Raw genomic sequence first — 20,035 nt, forward strand, 5'->3', positions numbered from 1 at the left:
TTTGTTCCCAGGGACAGAACTGCCACTCCAAGTATGGTGGGAAGGGACGGTCCGCCTGGTGAGGGCTGGGACAGTCTATTTCTGAGCCAGGAGGGGTCTAAACCAGTCCTCCCCTTGTGTGATTCATGGGAGGAGGTGAGGAGAGGGGCTGGGGCTCTCACGCACCCCCACCCCTCGCTAGCTCGCTTCTCTCTGGAACAGAGCCCCAGGTGACTTTGCAGCTGGCTTACCACAGGGACAGCAGCCTCTGGCTGTCTGGTCCCCATGCCTGCTGTATCCTCTGAGCCATCGGGGAGAGGGGGCAGGGACTGACAGCCCATCCATCTCCCTGAGCCCAGTGCAAACACTGAGCTGTGCCCCGGGTGAGGCCCAGGGTGAGGCTCAGGCAGGGCAGCCCAGGCTTGGCATGCTGCTGGGCCCCTCCCCATGAGCCTGGGCACTGGCAAGCACAGGGCCGCAGCCCCAGGGACCCCCAGTGCTGTTTCAGTGGCTTCCTGGGGCCAGGAGAGCCCCCCAGGGGTCGAGTAGAAGGCTGGGAGGCCAGCCTCTCTCCTCACCTTCATGGGCTCTTTCTCTGGGTGGCCATAGCCCAGGGGGCCACGCCCTCGGTGAAAGAATACAATCCTCCATTTTCCCATTCAAGAAAATGACAAATGCTGGTTCCCAGGCTGGTGTTGAAGGCCCTCTGGGGACTGATTCTGGGAAGCAGGGGCCCCAGCTCCCCTGAAGACAAGAGCCACGGCCCCAGCCCCTCCCCTCCAAGCACAAAGAGCCAGGATGTGCAGAGGGTGGTTTATTGTGTAAAGAGGCCGATTGTACAGAGCAAAGATTGTACTGACACAGGTAGGGTGAGGGAGACCCAGAGGCCAGAGCTGGAGGGTGGAGGGGTGGCATCCTGCTCCCTCTGGCCCCCCATCATCCAGGAGGCGGGCAGGGGCAGGGAGGATTGAACAGCTTCCTTCCTACACTTCTCCCCCCACATACTGGATAACAGGGAGTCAGGCTCTATCCATTGACCAGGTAGAATACAGCAGGAGACCCTCAACACCCCACTCCAAACCCCTAAAATGCATGAGGTCCCCCAGTCTGGCTTCTGCAGTCTACCAGCCCCCCAGTCTCCTCCTCAAGCAGCCTGGCCACCCCCTTCCTCCATCAGGCCCTGGCAGCAAGCTGGGCCTGGACCAGGTGGTATCAGGTTAGGAGGCGTGGAAGGGCCCCCATGCCCCTGCCCAGGTGCCTCACAGAACAGCCCACAGCTCCCTGTTGGGCAACCCACGAGGGCTCAGTGACCTGGTGGCCTCTGGGAATGGGCAGCACAGAAACGGGTCTTGAGGGGGAGCCAGAGTGAGGTGGGGGCTCTGGCCAGAGCCTGCAGCCCTGGAGATGGGAGGCTCCTGTGAGTCCAGCCATTGGCGGGGGGTGGTTAATCAGAACCTGTCCCCACCATCCCAGTCACCAGGGGCCTTTAGGGCCTGCCACCCGGGACTCAGCACCTCTGCCAGCCCCACCTCTGATTGTGGTCATTTAAAACCTAGAACAGTGGGTCAGGGGAGCATCAGGGGACCAGGGCCCCCACCTTCCCCTGGTCCTCGCCCCCGGTAGGCTTCCATCCTCATACCCGCTGGATCTCAAACAGCTTCACATCCGTGTCGTACCAGACAGGTGGGTCCACATTCCTATGGAAGGACTGGGCTGTCACAGGGGTGCTGGGAGACCTTGCAGAAAAGACTGGGGAGGCCACAACCACCTCCCACTGGAGGTCGTCCAGCCCAAACCCCTTCCACCCTGATGTCCCACCCCAGGCAGTGGGTGCCCACCCCCAACTAGACAAGAGGGCCTTGGTTGACTACATTGACATGAACCCCACTACTATGGTGGGACCCAGAGCTGAGGGCCCCGCTGAGCCCCCCGGGCAGACCCTCAGGGGAACGCCAGACCCACCTCAGATAGATGACCCCCCACATGTAGGTGCGGAACCACATGGCCGTGCCCGAGTTGGCCTGGTACTTGCGGATGAGGATGGGGTGGGGCACAGGCAGCAGCCCCACCAGGGTGCCGTGCTGCAGGAACCTCAGGATCTCTGACTCATCTGTCAGGCCCCTGCCAGGAAGGGGGGATGGTGTCCCATGTGCTCACACCGGAAAACCCACTCTGAAAGCCAAGGGCAGTGTGGGGCCCAAGCTCCCAGCCACACCCCGCCCAAGCCTGGCTTGCCCCTGCCTCAGAGCCCACCTGCTACTCGTGCCCACCACCCCCATCCCCGCACCCCTCCCCGTCCCCCCACCCGGGCTCACTTGTCAATGCAGATCTTTTCCACCTGGGGAACCAGCACTTGGAGCAATCTCATGATGGTCTGCAGCGGCAGCTTTGACTTCCAGGAGAGAACCTGAGGGCGGGAGCGGGGCTCCTGGGGCTGGGAAAGTAGCCCCCCGGGCAGGGGGATAGGCCTGGCCCCTGATCCAGAACCAAGCCTCCCCAGGGCAGGACGTGTCTCCGCTCACCACAGCAAGGGCCTGACACGGGGCAGCGCCCACGAACAGGGACTGTTATTCATGGTAAGAGCTGTGGCCTCTCCCTGAGCGTAAACGTGCCAAAAACTGTCCCCTTGCAGCCTCCCAATGGCACGATCAAGCAGGACGTTTATCCCCATGGAAGTGCTATCAGTAGTGATCACAGGACACACATACGGGAGTGGACAAATGACTTGGGGGAAGAAGCTAGAAAGGAAAGCCTAGTAAGAGAGCTAGCACCGTGGGCAGCTGAAGTCAACCCTGCAGGAGAATCTGGGACAGTGTAGACGGGGGAAGCAACTAGGCCAGAGAGGCCAAGGTCACCCAGCCGGAAGGAGTGACCCAGAGCCTGGCGCCCAGACCAGTTTTTGGATTTGGACACATTCCCATCCAAGCCTTAACTGAGCTGTTCCTAGGGCCAGGAGCCCCTGTCCGCCCCACCTCAGGGCCATCTGCCCAAACCCTCACCCATTCCGAGGTTGGGCTCCACTGCCCACTGGCTGATGCGCTGGACAGTCGCCGCTGCTCCCGCCACGCCTGGTCAGGCTCCTGGTCCCAGGGGAGGGGTGGGAGTGAGGAGTAGAGGGAGTGGGCACAGAGTGGGGGCAGAGGGCCGAGGAGCAGCCCTTCTTCCCAGTCCCTACCCTAGCCTGGAATCCAGGAGGCAATGAGGCTCTCTACTGGCTCGCATTGGTGGGGGGCTCACTCCCAACAGAGGGGACAGCCCAGTCCAGCACCCTTTGCCCCGGGGCCCGAGGCCCAGCCTGACCCAGCCCAGACCAATGACAGGTTTAGGGCCAGGGGCTGGCTGGGCTGGTCGGGTAAAGGCCAGCTCAGCTGAGATAAGGCTGATGGATGAGGAGTCTGAAGGCCAAGGGCTTAAGCCTGGGACCGGTAAACAAGGGAGAGGTCTGTGAAAGCACCCCCTGGATGTCCTGGGCACAGGGTTCCTGCCCTCTGCTGCAGGTGACCCCAGAGCGCCCTGGCCCAGCCCAACCACAGAGGCCAGGGAGAAAGGGAAGTCCCAACCTCACCCCACTGCGGGAGTCCCCGCCGCCCACCTCCATGGCTGGGCTGCCATCGGACGAGCTCTGCTGGGACGCGGGCTCCAGGGATCGCAAGGTGCCATCCTCTGACACCTGGGACTTCTCTGTCAGCTTGTCAATGCCTGGGAGTGGGGGTGGGTGAGTGTGAGGACACCTGCCACAGGGCCCCTCTGAGAAAGCATCTGCACTGGGCCCCATGACGGCCCCCTCTTTCCTCCACCCACTTTAGCAGCTATGCCTAAATCCCCTATATGCGGTTTTTGGCCCCCCCCACCCAGCACCAAGCTAGCCTTCCTGGGACTCCCAATACCCCCTCCCCGTCCTCTCAGCTTCCCAACTCCGTCCATGCCCTTTGCCAGAGATGGGATGACATCCCAGAGACCCCACCCATCCCCCAACCATGCTGGTATCCACACCCTCCTGCCACCTGCCAGGCCAGACCTGGGGTGGCCACCAGACTGGTCTTGAGAGTGCCAGGCTCAGCGGGGGCAGCAGGGCGGGAGCCCTCCATGGAGGCACCCTCCTGTGAGCCAGTTCGGGACAAGGGCTCAGGTGCCCGTCGGCGCCGTTGCAAGGCCTTGTGGATGGCAGGCGGGTCGGTGGGCAGGTTGGCCAGCTGGTGGAAGACGCTGCGCTTTCGGATGATGGCGTAGACCAGGTTGGAGTTGCCTGAAGGGAGGGAGCACGCCACACTTCAGGGAGGCCCCTTGTCTCCTCTTTCACCTGGACAGGTTTCTGGGAGGGGGAGTTTGGAGGACAGGAGGGTGTCTAACTCCAGGGGTAGGAGATGGCACAGGGCGCCCAAGAGAGGGGACTGGAGAAGGGCTGGCACCCAGCGGTGTGTGCAGCTGTGGCTACGCCACGGTGTTACATCGTTGGGGAGGAGCCTCTGGGCTGAGGCCCCCTCCAGGCCGCTCCCCAGTACCTTCCAGATGCCCTCACAACACGGCTCACTAAAGGGTAACACTGGCAAAGTGGGGCAGCCCCAGCACGTCAGAGTCCACACCAAGCCTATGTTCTATATTTTGACTGTGTCCCTGAGCCAGGTCACCAGGGAGGAAGGACGACATGGCCTGTGCTCCACTGCCTATGCTGAATTCCCTGGACTCTGGGCCTTCAAGGCCCCATCCTGCAATCTGATCCTGCCTCTCACCACATTGTCATGCTTCCAGTTCAACATCTCACCCCAGGGCATTTGCATATGTCGCCCCCCTACCACACAATGCTTTTTCTACCCCACCCCCCCTCCATTCATCCCTCACAGATCAGTGCAAATATTACTTATTTTGGAAATAATAGCAACGGCTAATATCTAAGTCACCAGACACTGCGCTAAATGCTTTTTGTGGGTGATTACTTAATCCCCCCAACACCCTCAGACATAAGGACTCTCGTACCGTTGTTATGACTGTCTCACAACCTAAAGCTCAGAGAGGTTATGTGCCCACAGCCACAGAGCTACCGGGGCCAAGGCCTTCACTCACTCCACTAGCCAGTGTGGCATTTACAATACCCTTCAGGGTCCTACCACTCTGTGCTCCCCTTTCATCAGATTTAAGGTGGCCTGTCTGTCTGGGCGACCACTGTTTAAGGCCTCCCTCTGTGCCTGCATCCCCAGCTGTGAGCTGCACGGGGCAAGGAGCATTGCGCATTGCTCCCCCCTGTATGTCCCGCACCCAGCACTGGCTTGGTATGCAGCAGATGCTCAATAAATGCACGTTGAATGAATGGGGGTGGGGGGGAGCAGAGGGTTCTGCCCTCCTCAGGTGGACAGGAAGGTGTCCCTATGCACTGCCCGTCCTGATTCCCGCCCCTGAGGCCAGGCCAGGGCTCGGGCCGAGTCTCACCATCGAACTGGTACTGGATGATGTTGTTGAAGGCCTCCAGCAGGAAGAAGACCAGGTGGTGGTTCTGGGCAGCGGAGAAGAGGAACCAGGTGGTGGAGAAGGCCTCCAGCAGGTGCAGCAGCTTATTGGCAGCTAGCATGGACAGGCTCTTGAGGTAGGGGGACACTGCAGGGGAGGAGCCAGCTCACTCCTGAACCCCCCTGCCCAACCCCAGCCATCCCTGCACACCCTTGGCCTGCGGGACACGATGCTCCCACTGCCAAACCCTCCCTGCCCCTTGCCTGTAAAATCCCCCACAAAGCCAGGAAGACCAAGCCCTCAGAGGCTGAGGCCCCACAGGCCATGCTCTGCAGAGCTCCAGGAGGCCGGGTGGGCCCCACACCCCCACCCTCGTCCCTCTTCCACGTGGACAGCCGCACGATTTACCGAGCCACTCACATGCGGCCTCTCGCCCCCCACCCCTACTTCTGACAAGGGGGCCGGACGCAGAGGGAACCAGCCCCATTTCATAGACGAAGAAACTGAGACCCTGCCAGGTTTGTAAACTTGCCCAGAGTTCCCTGTTATAAAGTGACTGGGCAGGGAGACAAACCCTGGATCTTTAAGTCTTTCTAGAATATCAAACTGGAATCCCAACACTCCACACATAATCGGAAACTTAGTTTTGGGGCGCCTGGGTGGCTCAGTCATTAAGTGTCTGCCTTCGGCTCAGGTAATGATCCCAGCGTTCTGGGATCAAGTCTGGTATTGGGCTTCCTGCTCAGCGGGGAGCCTGCTTCTCCCTCTCCCACTCCCTCTGCTTGTGTTCCCTCTCTCCCTGCCTCTCTCTGTCAAATAAATAAATAAAATCTTAAAAAAAAAAAAAAGAAACTTAATTTTTGGCAGAGCCTGGGAGGGGGATTCCAAGATGAGACGCTGTGCACGGTCTGAAGTCACATACTGGCCTATGCGCTTAATACAGCTACTAGAAAATTAACCAGGACATACGTGGCTGCCGTCATATTTTGCTATTGGACTGGGCGGGTTTGAACCAGGGAGGCGCGACAGGTAGGCCTGTGGCCTGGCGCCATCTGGTGGTTAGAACGGGGAAGGCGGGCTCCCCGCACCCCTACCGTTGACCACAATGGTGAGCAGGCAATCAAAGAGGGGCTGCAGGCGCTGGTGACCGCTGGTGATGATCTTGTGGAATACCTGTGCCGGGAGGCAGGAGGGTGGCCATGGGGTCCCCTCCACCTCCAGGCGCAGCCCAAAGGACGTCCCCCATGCCCCCAGGTCCTGGCTGAGGCAGCCCCCTCACCACAATGAGCAGGTCTGCATGGGTACCGGTGAAGACCGGGATGTCCATGGGCACGCGCACCGAGTAAGGCTTGTTCAGCCTCACCCCAAAGTTCCGCTCCCCGCTCAGAAGCAACAAGATGAAGACTCCAATGTGCATCAGGCCGACCCGAGCTGCAGCATGGGTTACAGGAAAAATCACCGCAGGGAGTAGGCACGGGAGGAAGGAGTGCAGGGCAGGGCCCCATCTTGGGAGCACTGGAAGAAGCCCTTCCTGGGAGGTCAGAGCCCTGAGCCTGAGCTCCTAGGAGGCCGCGCAGATTGGCCGGACCCACCCCTCTACAAGGAAGCCCCCAGGATCTTACACCCACCCCAGCCTTACAGTGATCTGCTCGGGCATCGTTGAGGAAGTAGAGGATGGGGACCAGGATGTCCAGCACATCACTGCTCTTGAGCACAAAGAAGAGGAATTTCTGGGGGGAGGGAGGAAACAGGTGGGCAGGGTCAGAGGGGAAACGGCTCTGCCCCACCGTCTCCCCATCCTGGGAGTCTGCCCAGATGCCGTCCCCATCCCTGCGCTAGCCAGCGTAGCCGCCCCCCACCTCGGGCACGCCACTGCCCGCCAGGCTGGGCTTGAGGCTAGCCCACCTTATTGAAGTCACAGAGCTTCCAGAAGAGGACCAGCAGCTCCTGGTGGAACTGGATCTTCTTGGTGGAGTTGGGCAAGTAGGTCTGGAGCAGGGGGTTGGAGAGCAGCCGGGCTATGCCCTTGAGGATGAACTGGAAGTCCTGAGCGGGGAACAGCAGGGATCTGTCCAGTGGAGCTCCCTCCCAAATGCCTCCTCACTCCCCCAGAGCCTGGTCCCACCTCTAGAGCCTGAAAGGCCCAGATTCTGTCATCAACAGCTGTCCTGAGGCAGGCCCCTCAGGAAGCTGAGTCCAGGACAGGTCTGGAGAGAACCCCTGCCCCTTCCCCAGACCACAGGCTCCCCCGTCCCTGAGCAAGGCTGCTCCTAGTGACCCCCCACCCCCTGAACCAGCCCCTGTCCACCTGGACTCCGTATGGACAGATGCCATCCCCTCGTCCCTTCCCATCACCCTGTCACACCAGAGGCACACTCTGCTATTCTCAAAAAGCTGTCACCTGCTAAGCACCTACTACAAGTAATCGTCCCAAGAAAGCGAGGAAGCAGTTACTGTCCCCATGTTACAGCAGCAGAAGTCAGAGCTCTGGGGAGCACAAGAACGTCCCCCAAGGTCACAAGACACACAAACTCAGGTCTGCCTGGCCTTTAAGTCCACTGTCCTTCCCCCCACCAAAACCTTACATCAGAGCCACCTCCTCCTGGAAGCCTGCCCAGTTGTCCTCACCCAGTTGAGGCCATCAGCCCTTTTCTGCATCTCAAAACCCTTGAAGTCCTACCATCACTATTTTACGTGGGGTGGTCAGTCCACAGGGACCATGGCTCCTTCCTGTAGGGACCAGGACTCCCCCCTACCCCATCTCATCTCCATCACCTCACCCCCTGCAAGGCCATAACCATTGTGGCGGGTGGGCATTGAGAAGCCACTGGAGCAAGAGCAGTGATCTACTCACCTCCTCACGATGGATGCGGGACAGGTAGTTCACAAACAGGTTCTCAGGTCCCGGAGGCTGCCAAGGGGGGAGCCTGGGATAAGCAGGTGGCTTCACCCCTTGCCCCTACCTCAGGCCTACGTGGTGGCAGCAGTGCCCCCTCAGACATCCCCAGGCTCACCATGAGGTGCCCACTGGGTATCCCTTGCCCCGCTCTGCTACAGAGAGTGCCCAGAGCCTGGTGCCCTCCCCGCCACTCCCATCCTTACATCCGTGTCATCCATGGCAGTGCCTGTGGTGGTGCCGTCCACGGTGGGGCTGGCGCTGGTGGCACTGTCATGGTCCAAGGTGACAATGAGCACCTGGGCAGCCTCCTCCACCAGGGGTTCCCGGTAGTCGGAGAAGAGCAGGTGGTTGTAGGGGATCCCATAGCCCACAGGGTCATAGGCACACACGGTGTTGAGGAGGGAGGTAAACAGGGGGAGGGCGTGTCTGCGATAGAAGAGGAACAAGGCTGTGGAGACCACCTGGCCAGCCTTCGTCCACCCCCCAGGCGGCCACACGGGAGGGTCAGGCAGCCACGCCCTCGCTCGACAAGTGTTTCGGTGCTGGCCCCGGGCTGGGAGCCAGAGAGCAGAACCCGGCTCATCCCTTCCTGAGGAAAAGAGACCTCTCCTTGGCCTGGCCTGTATCCGGGACCCAGGCCGGGTTAGGCCAAGGACAGAGGAATTTATTACCGAGAGTGGGGTGGCCAGTTACGTGGGAAATCATGTCCACACCCCTTAGATTTTCCCCCCAAGGGCTAAAGCCTATTAAAAAAAAAAATTAAGACTACGTTTAGAGCGGTGTTAAGTTCACGGCAAAATCACGTGGGTGGAACAGAGATTCCCCCATGCCCTCTGCCCCCACCCATGCACAGCCTCCCCCACTACTGACGTCCCACAGCAGAGTGGCTCATGTGTTATGATCAACAGACCTACACGGACCCGCCATCAAAGCCCGTAGTTTACATTAGGGTCCATTTGCAGTGCTGCACAATCTAAGGACTGCTCCCTCAGATCTCTGAGGGGCAGGTGCCCTCCCTGGGGCTTCAAAGCAGGGGTTAGAGTCCCACAAGGAGGTGGGCTTCCCTTCGGGGAGCAGAGCACGCGCTCGATCACCCAGCTCCCAGGCCAAAGACTGACATCATTCAGAGATTTGTAGGATGTCAGGGTTCAAGCTCCTTATCTTACAGGCAAGGAAACTGAGACCCAGAGAGGTTAAGTGAGTGGCAAAGCATGGCCGCTTGCCTGATAATGCTGGTGAGAAGACAAAGCAAAAAACTCCAGCCAGCTTTGGACTGTGGCTGGTGGAGGGAGTCATCTCGCTTCCCTTCTCTTTTGGGGGAAAAAAATTAAAAAGTTGGGCAGAAGTCCAGCAAAATCTGAAGGATAAGGCACACCATGAGGGAATGGGAGTCTGGAAGGAAAGAGGTGAGCCATGACCCTCAGGGACACTAACTCCAATTCTGTCTGCACAGCCTTGGGCACGGCTGGAGCCACACAGCTGGAGCACATGCAGCTGCTTTACACACTCAGTCCCCCAACATGACACCTCCAGAGCCCAGGAGCGCCCCCTTGTGGCCAGGCTTCCCCACCCTTCAGGGTGTTCGTTCCGCCCTCTCCCCAGCCACTCACTACCCTGCGCTGCCCCATACAAGCCACACGTAGCTGAGAGCTTAAAATGTGGTTGGTCTGAATTGGGATGGGCTGTGACTGCAAACTACACAACGGATTTTGAAAACTTCACATGAAAAGGAAATGTAAAACATCTCAGTAATTTTGCATCTCGAGTACATGTTAAATACTAGTATTCGGTGTATATTGGGTTAAATGAAATACCAAAATTAATTTCACCTGTTTTTTTTTTAACTTTCTTCATGTCACCACTAGAAATTTTCAACTTATGTTGACATCAGCATATGTGGTTTGTATTATATTTCTGCTGGACAGCACGGCTCTGATGGAACACCCAGGCATCAGTCACCTAGGACCCCCCAGTGGGACATTGGACCTCTGGGGCAAAACGTGTGGCTGTTAAGTTACAAAACATCACCACCAGGGGCAGCACCTCCCCTCCACTAAGAGGCCGGGCTGGAGAGCTGCCTCTGTTCCGGGCTCCCTGGAACAAGGAGGAGGATGGAAAGAAAGGCCAGGGGCCCCTCACCTGTTCTCTGTGGAACAAAAGAACTGCACCCACGGGTTGGTGCCACCACTGTCCGGAGCTGGGGGCAGGTACATGGCCTCAGAGAAGCATGTCAGCAGCAGTTTCAACAGCTCCATCCTTAGGGGAGGGGCGATTATCCAGGGGGTTCAGTACCTGAAGATCTCCATGCTTCTCTAGGAGAGCATGCCCACCCTGCCCAGCCCCAGATCAAGTCCATGAAAAGAAATGACCCCATTTTATCCCTGTCAGGCTGCTGTGGGGTCACAAGGGGACAGGATCTCCTTAAAAGACCCCATGCATGGTTCCCTCTCTGAGCCAGGGAGTGGGGGGCAGGCCTGGAGTCCAGCTACAGTATGGGCTCTGGGTCCAAACGAAACTCACCGGTTCACGTCATGGATGTAGTTGGGCTGGGGGGAGTGAGCAAAGCCCACGCCAGCCTCCCAGATGTATTCACAGCTGTCCAGGGAGTGGACGTCCTCTGCTGAGTCCTGGGGACACGGTTCAGGAGCGATCAGACTGGGGGTGGCCAACCCAAGTCCCCCCCACCGGGGGCAGAGACCCTCATATTCTCCTAAAGACAGACCCTCAAAATGCCCCAGGTGATAAGGCACAAGGGAAGAAATTAACGTTCTCAACCTCTTGAAAGCTAATTTTTCTTCTCTGGTTTTTACTTGTTCAGTTCAGCTTGAGGCAGGGAGAGAGAGATAGGGAGGGAGGGGAATGGAATTGGGTGCACCTAGTGGTGCGTGGGGGTGGGGGGCAGAGAACACTAAAGGTCGAGTCCATGGGCCCACAGGAAGTGAGCAGGCCAGACCTCCTGTGTCAAGCCCCACACCCCCACCCGCTGCCCAGGCAAGGACAATGGGTGCTTGTGCACAGACTCCCGGATACAGGGGGCAGGGCCAGGCACCAGCTGGCTCCTCTCCAGCTGTGCCAGTCACCGGCCCCTCTCCAGGCCTGCCCAGCTCTTCCAGAGCAGCCCCTGCCCCTGTGGGGTCCTGCCCAGGGAACTTCAACCAGCCCCAACCCAGGACCAGAGTCCTCCCCGGCCTAGGGGTGGGAGACTGGGGGGCTCTCACCACAGTGCTCCTTCGGTGGCTCTGGACAGTGAAATCTGGACAGAAGAGGAGGTCGGCGATGGCCAGGAGCAGGGACTCAGCGAGGGGCCGGGCATTCTCATCCTCCTCCTCTCCCTGCTCAGGATACAGCACACAGGCCACTTCAGCGGTCGCTGGCCAGGAAGAGGCAGCCCCCAGGACTTGGGGGTTAGAAGGGGCTTGGATCTGGGCCCAGGCAGGCACCCATGGGCAGAGGGATGAAGGAAGAGACAGCAGGAAAAGGAAGTACATTCCAACCACCCCAAACCTCCTAAGGCAGAAGGGGGCTCGGGCAGGAGCAGGGCCGGGACCAGGAAGAAACCTCCCCACTGACTGGAAGGAACCAGGGCAGGTCCTGAAAGCTCTAGAGCCTCGGCCCTGCTGGGAATCACTGGGGTCCTGCCCTTGGCCCGTTGCCTGGCGATAAACACAGGGAGGAGAAGAGCGGGGAGGGAGAGTGCCCAGCAGCCCTACCCCCATGTCTGCCCAGCTGAAGGGGCAGACGCCCCTGTGGGAGATGACCCCCCGCCTTAGCAGCAACCCCATTCCCCTGCCCCCGTGCTTCCCAAACCCCACAAGAGATTTGGAGGAACGCGATGGGCCCTGAATGTGTTCTCTCCCTGTCACCACATCGCCTCCCAACCGGTCCCCCAGCCAGGCCCACAGACCCCAGCTCGCCCTGCCCCGGGCACTGTGGACCAGAAGAAGCCCCTCCAGTCAGGGTCCTCGAAGATGTAGGGCAGCACGCGGGTGAGAAGCCGGCTGCAGTTCAAGACAATCTGCTTCTCCTTCTCCGAATGGCAGCCACTCTCGGCTCCCTGCACCAGCTTCTCCACAGCCTGCGGGGACAGGCAGCAGGGCACGCTGGGTGGGTGGGGAGTGGGGACCTCACGCTTGGGGTCAGGACGGGCACGCCAGGCTTACGGGGGGACAGGCAGACAGGGTCAGCCAGCCCAGGGGGACGGGAAGTGGGTCAGAGAGCAGCCTAGAGCATCACCAGAGAGCCCAGGCCACGGCTCCCTGGCTGAGACCTTGCGAAGTGACCCCCATCTGAGTCTGCTTCCTCATCTGTACAACGGTGACCTTACCAGTAAGCACCGCACAGGGTGAGCTGAAGGAGCTGACGTGTGGAAGCCCTCCCAGGGGGTGGCTGCCAGGATCACCTCCCCCCCAGAGCCCAGCCAGTGGGGAGAAGTGGGTACAGCCTCGAGACAGGCAAGAGCTGGACAGGTGGGATGTCGTGGGCGCCTGCTCTCTGGGTCCGCGGGGCTGGGCCAGCTTCCGCCTCCCCAGGAGGGTGGGAAACAGCTCAGCAGGGAGTGGCAGCGAGGGGCAGAGCACCTGTGCTCACCTTGTAGCACAGAGTGGCCAGATTGGAGGGTGACTCCTCCCGCACGGCCCGGATCTCTGCTGCGGGCACCAGCGCAAAGACATCCTGCACTGAGGTGGCCGTGTCTGCCCAGAACTGGTCCCAAAAGGCATCATCGGTGGCTTCCACAGGCTGGGGGGGAGGGGGGCATGTGTCCGGAGTTGTTACATAATCTCTTGCCAACAGGCCCGCAGTTTGCCCAGTCTGTAGCCAAAGGAGCCCCAAAAGGGAAGCCACAGCCCCCCTATTCCATCCCTGCTGGTACCCAGGGGCCCTCCCCTGGGGGTAGGGGACATCCTTCAGCCACTGTGAGCCCTGGCTGGTAGAGGCAGGCTGGAGACATGTGGCATGGATGTCAGAGGTCGGCCAACCACTGAGTTCAGCAGCCAAAGCCTAACTCAGAGTTAGTCCCTGAGGAATGGGATAACTCACCGTCCTCCTCTGGCCAGGCCTCCCCACCTGGGGACCTCCCCAGGCCATGCTGCTAGGTCAAGTGCCTGGGGGCCAGACCCAGGATGTGCCCTGTCCCCAAAGGAAGAGGACAGGGAATGTGTGCTCATTTCACCTAAGCCCAGCCTCACCAACCCCTCGGCCCCAGCTTCCACCCTCTCCCTGCACACCCAACAGATGCCAAATGTAAAGGAGCCAGGCCCCAGCTCTCGGGCTGCACCACTCCTCCCAGGGCCCCACCGCCAGTGCTGCCATTCAGGCCTCTCTTGCCAGGACCACACCTCCAAATTTACTTCCTCAACCCTGCCTCCACAGGGCCTTCAACCCTGCACAGCACCAAAGGCACTATTCCCTCCATAAAGACCTTTGGGGCTACCTGCTGCCTGCAGGATTGGGCCAGACCGTCAGCCAAGATCTTACCCAACATACCTACGTGCATACACACACGCACACACGTACGCATACACACACAATGCATGTGGGTGCATGCACACCTGTATTTGCTATCCCTGCAACACAACACTGTCACAACCTCTCTTGGCCTTTGCTCAGACTGTCCCCTCCTCCCCACATGCCCACCCTTCTAAAGCATTCCAAAGTCCTAGCAGTGCTATGGAAGCCATACGCTGTAAGCACACGTGTGCCTTTTGAATCACACAGGCAGTGGCACAGGGAACCAATTTGATCATAAGCTCCACTTCTAGAAATCCTTCCTAAGGAAATGATCAGAGATGTGCAACATATAAGGAGGTTTGCTGATGTGTTATTGTTGATAATAGTGAGAAGCTGGAATGAACCTAAATGACCAACAAGCAGGGAACACTCAAAAAGTTAAGGCCCTTTCATGGACTAGAATATTACGCAACCACCAGAGCCATGTTGCCAAAGACTATTAACGCATGAAAAATGCCCATGGTACAACCCTGTGTGAAAAAGATAAGATATAACACCAACTATAGGGTGGTCACGCTCTTTGCTAAATTAGGTGGTAATAAAAGCCTGGACGAAAATGACAGCACGCTTACAGCGATTATCTCTCTGGGTGGTTTTTATTTTTTTACTTATGTTTTTCTGCAAACACACACACTACTATTTTTTCCTTTTGAATGTTCGCCTGCTGAGAGGCCAGGGTGCCCAAGGCACTCTTCCGAACAGCAGCTCCTGCAAGAGACCCCAGCTGCTCCATCAACCTGGCCTCCTCCCTTCTCTGAAAGTGTCGATACAGGCCCTTCTACCACACAACTCCACACAGGGTGCCTTACTCTGACCATCAGAAAAATATATATATATTGTTTAAAAATAACTCTGTTCTGGGGCGCCTAGGTGGCTCAGACAGTTAAGCGTCGCCTTCAGCTCAGGTCGTGATCCTGGAGTCCTGGGATCGAGTTCCGCATCAGGCTCCCTGTTCAGAAGGGAATCTGCTTCTCCCTCTCCCTCTGCCTGCCATTCTCCCCTGCTTGTGCTCTCTCTCTCTCTAATAAATAAATGAAATCTTTAAAAATAATAATAATAACTCTGTTCTCTGAAGCCCCTTCTTTCCAGAGCTCTGGACCGACAGGTTTACTACCAACTTGGAACCCCGCTCCTCACCCTCAGTCACTCATCATAGGCCCTGACTCCAGGGGTCTCAATGCACTTGCCTCCAGGCCCCATTAGCCCACTGAGCCTTCTTCCCTGACCCTGCAGTTGGGGCATATGGCAGATGCTCAGCTGATATTTGTTCACAGAAAGGCTATCATTAGTCCTAGAGACCCCTTCAACCCAGTCACTGGGCAGGCCTGAGCACCAGTGGGCCTGTCCAAACTCAGGGCTGGGTTCGAAAGCCTCACCGAGGTCCGGGTGTAACCTCGCCCACTCTCCAAGCAATGCCCCCCCCCCAAGCTACTGGGCAGCAAATGGCCATGGTCGATAGGACAGGCCTGGTACCAGGGCCTCCTTGGTCCCAGAACTGGTAGAGCAAGTTAGCTGGAGGAGAAGAACAAAGGCCAAAGGAGGGGCCTAGGGCTAGGGTTTGCTAGCCTCAGCCAAGGCAGCCCTCTGACAGTCCCTGGGGTCAAGGGGCGCCACCCCCCAGTGTAGGTGGCCAGGGCTGGGGTGGGGAAGGACATCCTAGAAAACCTGGGAGCACCTCTGGGAAGCTCCCCACCTCTAACACTTTCCCCACCTCCCCAGTAGACACTACCCCCTTAAAGGGGCAGAAACTCATTTGATCACCAGTGGACTTGACCTCTGGCCTAGTTCAGGCAAGTGTCCAAATGAGGAGAGAGACTTAAAAGGAGACTTAGGAGGCCCCAGGCTAGCCCAGCCGAGAAGCAGAGGAGAGTCTCAGCCCTCCAGCTCCCACTGCAGCCCGGACGCTTCAGCTTGGTGACCATCACCTGGCTATCCCATGCTGGCCTGATGCTGCAGGTGTTGGCCAAGGTCATTGGAGACCCTTAGGCTTCCAAGGAAGCTTCCAAAACCCAAGCCAGTTTGTTTGAAAAAAGTATTTTTGCAATAGACAGGAAGGCCCGTGCTGCCAGGCCATAGGCACTGAGCCACCCTGGTGGGAAAACAGATAATCTTACCCCAGCTTCACCAGGCCCTGCTCAGGCCAGACCCCCCACATGCTTGGGAGCCCAGCTAACACTTTCTAGGGGGTAAGGGGGAGCAAAGGACCATAAGTGCTCTAGCCAGCTAAGGGTGACCTGTTCTGGAGGACTGTGTCACCACGGCATTCACACGCACATACAGATGCACACATATACACACGGACCCACCAGGTCTCACCCGGCCTACGGCAGAGAACCTCCAAAAACGCAGGATCTAAGAGAGGGTCCCACCCACCCCAGGAAAGGTCCGGGAAACACAGCCAAAACTGCTAAGCCTCAAGACCAGGGTCAGGCCTAGCCCAGGGCAGGAAGAAAACAGGATGCAGCACAGGAAGACAGGGAAGGCCCGGCAGCGAAGGCCCAGCAGTGGCAGCTCATGCCCAGGCCACAGGAAAAGGTTCTGGGTCGGCTTGTCTGCTGCCCAGGACAAACATCTGTGTTCGTGGCATTGCCTCTAAGGGTCCGAGACTGGAGGACACCCTGTGGACAGTTGGCCTTAATCTTCTTGGAGACTGAGTGGCAAGGTCTGGAACGACCATCTGGGATCTGGTCTTCACTCCTCTGCTGTGCAAGCCAGGTCACTACACAGAACTGGAGGCTTCAGGGTCTCTCCCTCCAGCCAGCCCAGGTCCCTTCCCACCTGCAGGGCCCCTGTGGTCTCTGGAAGGAGACCCAGCCTGGTATCTGTTTCCAGTCTTGACCCAAGCCAGCTCCCATTCCTCAGCTGGGAAACGGGACAGCACCATCTCAGTTCCGTAGCAGGGCTGCAGCCAGGGGAAGCTGGAGACACACTGTATTTTGGGGAGAAGGCCAGCGCAGTAGGAATCTAGTATACCCAGATCCTTTGGGACCCGGCTGAGCTAGTCCTGCTGGCCTGGCAAAGGACCCTGCCGGCTGAGCCAACAGCCCATAGTTCAGTCCTTCAACAACGTGTTTCCTTCCCCAGGTAGGTAAACATGGGAGCCTCCCTCCTGCCTCTCCCTGGGGCCCCACATTGCAGGGCTGGCCCACCTGCCGCCCACAGACCTAGAAGCCCCATCCCAAAAAAGCCAAGTACTAGAACTAACCAGGAGCCATTAGGGAAGTGGCAAGAAGCAAAGTCTGGTTTCTATCAAATGCCTCTTAGCTGGGACTGGACTCTCCAGAGGCCTGGGGCATTTGCCAGGCACCTGACCTTTCTCTCGTGGGAACGAGAGAGCGTAGGACCAGAGGTCTGCGCTCTGGAGCTGTGATCAGCTGGCTGTGGGAAGACAGATCCCTCAATCCCACTCTAACTACCAAGAGCAAGAGACAGCCCTGGGGGCAAGGGTAAGAGGAAAGTCCCAGATGACAGCAGGTCCCAACTCCCTTGAAAGTGGGGGACCTGGGGGGTCAAGGCAGGGCATCTCTGCAGCCAGAGCAGCCTGGTTCAAGGGGTAAGAACAGAAGGGGTAAGCAGGGAAGGAGCCAGGTCCTGTGTGTTGGGGGACGGAGGTGGCCTCTCTGCCACTTGTGAACTCAGGGGGAGGGTACTGGCTGAAAGACACCCCCAGGCCCCACACCAGCCAGTCAAAGACAACCTGGAGGGTTCTCTGACCCAGAGAACAGAGGGTACTTGAAAACACAGCCATCCCCTCTGCTGGGCCTCAGAGGAGGAGCCCCCTGGAGCGGTGGTCCCCAGCTGGGGACTCGAAGGGCCTAGGAACAGCTCCCTTTGCTAGGCTGCAGCTCTGNGCCCGCCACTCTTGGCATGTTCTCAGGAAGACCTGGGCCTTCCCTGGCATCGACCTGGGCCCAGCGAGGCCGCTGCCACCGCGCACCAGCTGTTTCCCCGACCCGGGAGGCGCCGGCCCGGCTTTGTTTGCATTGAATCAGCCGGGTCTGTGCGTCNGATGAAGCCCTGGGGTAGGCCAACGGGTCCCGCTCCGGCCCTGGCTTCAGCGTCAGCCTGCAGGCCAGTCGGTCCCCCATCTCCTCACGAGCCAAGTTCGCGCAGCACCCCCGGCCCACCCCAGCCCCCAGCCCCCAGCCCGGCAGGTGGGTGGGGAGGCCGGGACCCCGGTCGCACCTGCGTCTTGGTGGTGAGCTGGATCACCGCCTTTCGGAAATTCAGCTTAGAGTCGGCCGACCCCATAGCGCTGGAGCCCGCTCCGGCCCGGCCCCGGCCCTGACTCCCGCCCCGGCCCCGGCTCGGGATCCAGCTCCAGCTCCAGCTCCGCGGCCCCCGCTACTCTCGCAGAAGCGGAGCCGCGAACCCCGCCTGCCGGCCCGGCGTCGGTCCCGCCCCCGCTGGGCTCCGCCCCGCTGGGCTCCGCCCTCACGTGGCTCCGCCCCCGCACCTGCCGCGCCCCGCACCGCCCACTCCAGGCGCCGGGAATCGGCTCCTGGGATCCGCTACCGCCGCACGCCAGGCGTCCTTCTCAGCCGGTCCCCGTGCCTCCGCGCCCTCCCTTCTGCGTCGGAGCGTTGTCCCCGTTACATCTCTCGCATTTCCTCTCAGCTCCCAGGGCCCGCAACCTTCCCAGCCTCCCGTTCCTCGCCCCCATCCCCACCATTGGTCTCCACGCCACCCTGGGCCCACACTCTCTCAGCCTGCCCTCTCCCTCAGAGTTTCTTCCTTGTCAACCCCTGTCCTCCCTTTTCCTCCCCCCCCCCCAGCATCTGCTTTCCTGCTTCCCTTTTATTGACCTGTCAAACCCACATCACCAGAGAGCCCCGCTGTTTTTCCAGCCACAAGCCCCACACTCCAGGAAAGCAGCTCCCTGGTCTGATGAGAGTGGGAGACCCCTCCTGGTCCCACAGCTCCTTTCTGGCCACCTGCCTTCCCTGAGAATCCGTTTAAGTCCATCTATTTCACAGACGTGTTGCGGGACTGGTCTTTACTAACACCGATCAAGGCCGGGGACGTAGGGGTCTTAAGTCACAAGGTCTGCCCTTTATAAAAATTAGCTTGGGAAAGAAACGAGGAAAGAATTAACCGTGTTTCAGCCCAGTAAGCCTTCATAGAGACAAATTAATAATATTGATGGTGATGGTGATGTTGATGATGTGAGGACAAAATCTCTAAGCCAACAAAAATCTAGTTCTGAGGTAAGTATTACCCCATTTTACAGCAGGGGAAACTGAAGTTCAAGGCAGTTACATTACTTGCCCAAAGTCACACAGCTACTAAAGAACAAAACCAAAAAAGCAAATCCAGCTCTGGCTCCAAAAGAGGCTATTCTTTGTCCAGATCATCTTGCATGCTATGTCTGGAAGCTTCTGGAAATCCTAGACACTTCAAAAGAAGGCGGCATTTAGCTTAAATAGGAATTCCACAGGTGAAAAGCGAGGGGTGCACCATCTATCCAGTGAAATGGTGGTGTGAAGGCAGGGTAGGACAGGCATGGAGGCGGGGAGGAGGGGGGACAGGGAGGAGAGGGGACAGGGATGCTTCCCTCTCGCTAGAGGAGCAGGCTGCACAGGATAGCTCTGTCCTTGCTCCAGAGGTGGTTCTTCCCTGCCCTGGATGAAATCGTGGGCAGGCATCATGGCTTTTCTAATCGCTCCAAGATAACAAATGAATAGTGTCTTTATTTGGCATCAAAAAAATAATAAAATCCAGTCCACTCTACAAATCGCCCAACCTCAGCCCAGGCCAGAGAGGCATTAAAAATTTGGAATCTTAGGGGTGCCTGGGTGGCTCAATTGTTAAGGGTCTGCCTTTGGCTCAGGGTATGATCCCAGGACCCTGGGATCGAGCCCCGCGTCAGGTTCCCTGCTCCTCTGGGAGCCTGCTTCTTTCTCTCCCACTCCCCCTGCTTGTGTTCCCTCTCTCACTGGCTGTCTCTCTCTCTCTGTCAAATAAATAAATAAAATCTTTTTTAAAAAATTTGGAATCTTAGTCACCAGGGAAATGCAAATTGAAACCATAATGTGATAATTATTATATACCCATTAGATGGCTTAAAAAAAACACAACAGGGGTGCCTGGGTAGCGCAGTCTGCCTTCGGCTCAGGGCGTGATCCCAGCGGTGTTCCGGGATCTAGTCCCACATCAGGCTCCTCTGCTGGGAGCCTGCTTCTTCCTCTCCCACTCCCCCTGCTTGTG

The 20,035-nt window shown here is 58.5% G+C and overlaps 1 protein-coding gene across 5 annotated transcripts; it reads right to left on the reverse strand.

The window, feature by feature from the left end:
- Positions 1 to 780: 780 nt before the first annotated feature.
- HID1 (HID1 domain containing) lies at positions 781 to 18,223 on the reverse strand. Of its 5 annotated transcripts, none has more exons than XM_034640825.1 (19): positions 18,014 to 18,223; positions 12,908 to 13,057; positions 12,225 to 12,395; positions 11,542 to 11,652; positions 10,841 to 10,947; positions 10,460 to 10,576; positions 8,524 to 8,746; positions 8,276 to 8,332; positions 7,327 to 7,467; positions 7,061 to 7,151; positions 6,701 to 6,852; positions 6,516 to 6,594; positions 5,404 to 5,568; positions 3,998 to 4,225; positions 3,572 to 3,678; positions 2,979 to 3,059; positions 2,295 to 2,386; positions 1,942 to 2,100; positions 781 to 1,676 (listed from the first exon to the last, which is right to left on the reverse strand). In XM_034640825.1, exons 1-19 carry the CDS (start codon positions 18,077 to 18,079, stop codon positions 1,613 to 1,615), a joined length of 2,361 nt encoding a protein of 786 aa, XP_034496716.1. In that variant the 5' UTR covers positions 18,080 to 18,223; the 3' UTR covers positions 781 to 1,612. The 5 variants fall into 5 exon arrangements, with proteins under 5 accessions (XP_034496716.1, XP_034496715.1, XP_034496717.1 ...); XM_034640824.1 differs by having other exon boundaries at positions 11,539 to 11,652; positions 18,014 to 18,222; XM_034640826.1 differs by lacking the exon at positions 18,014 to 18,223 and adding an exon at positions 13,358 to 13,928 and having other exon boundaries at positions 11,539 to 11,652.
- Between the last annotated feature and the right edge of the window lie 1,812 nt (positions 18,224 to 20,035).

Source organism: Ailuropoda melanoleuca, chromosome 13, assembly GCF_002007445.2.
Source record: "Ailuropoda melanoleuca isolate Jingjing chromosome 13, ASM200744v2, whole genome shotgun sequence".
Lineage (NCBI taxonomy): Eukaryota > Metazoa > Chordata > Mammalia > Carnivora > Ursidae > Ailuropoda > Ailuropoda melanoleuca.

Coding starts and splice junctions, on each gene's coding strand:
- HID1 (XM_034640822.1), bottom strand. CDS start 12,102: ATGGGGTTGCTGCTAAGGCGGGGGGTCATCTCCCACAGGGGCGTCTGC. Junction 7,152..7,326: donor AGCTCTGTGACTTCAATAAG/GTGGGCTAGCCT, acceptor CCCTCCCCCCAG/AAATTCCTCTTCTTTGTGCT. Junction 1,677..1,941: donor TGGGGGGTCATCTATCTGAG/GTGGGTCTGGCG, acceptor GTCCTTCCATAG/GAATGTGGACCCACCTGTCT.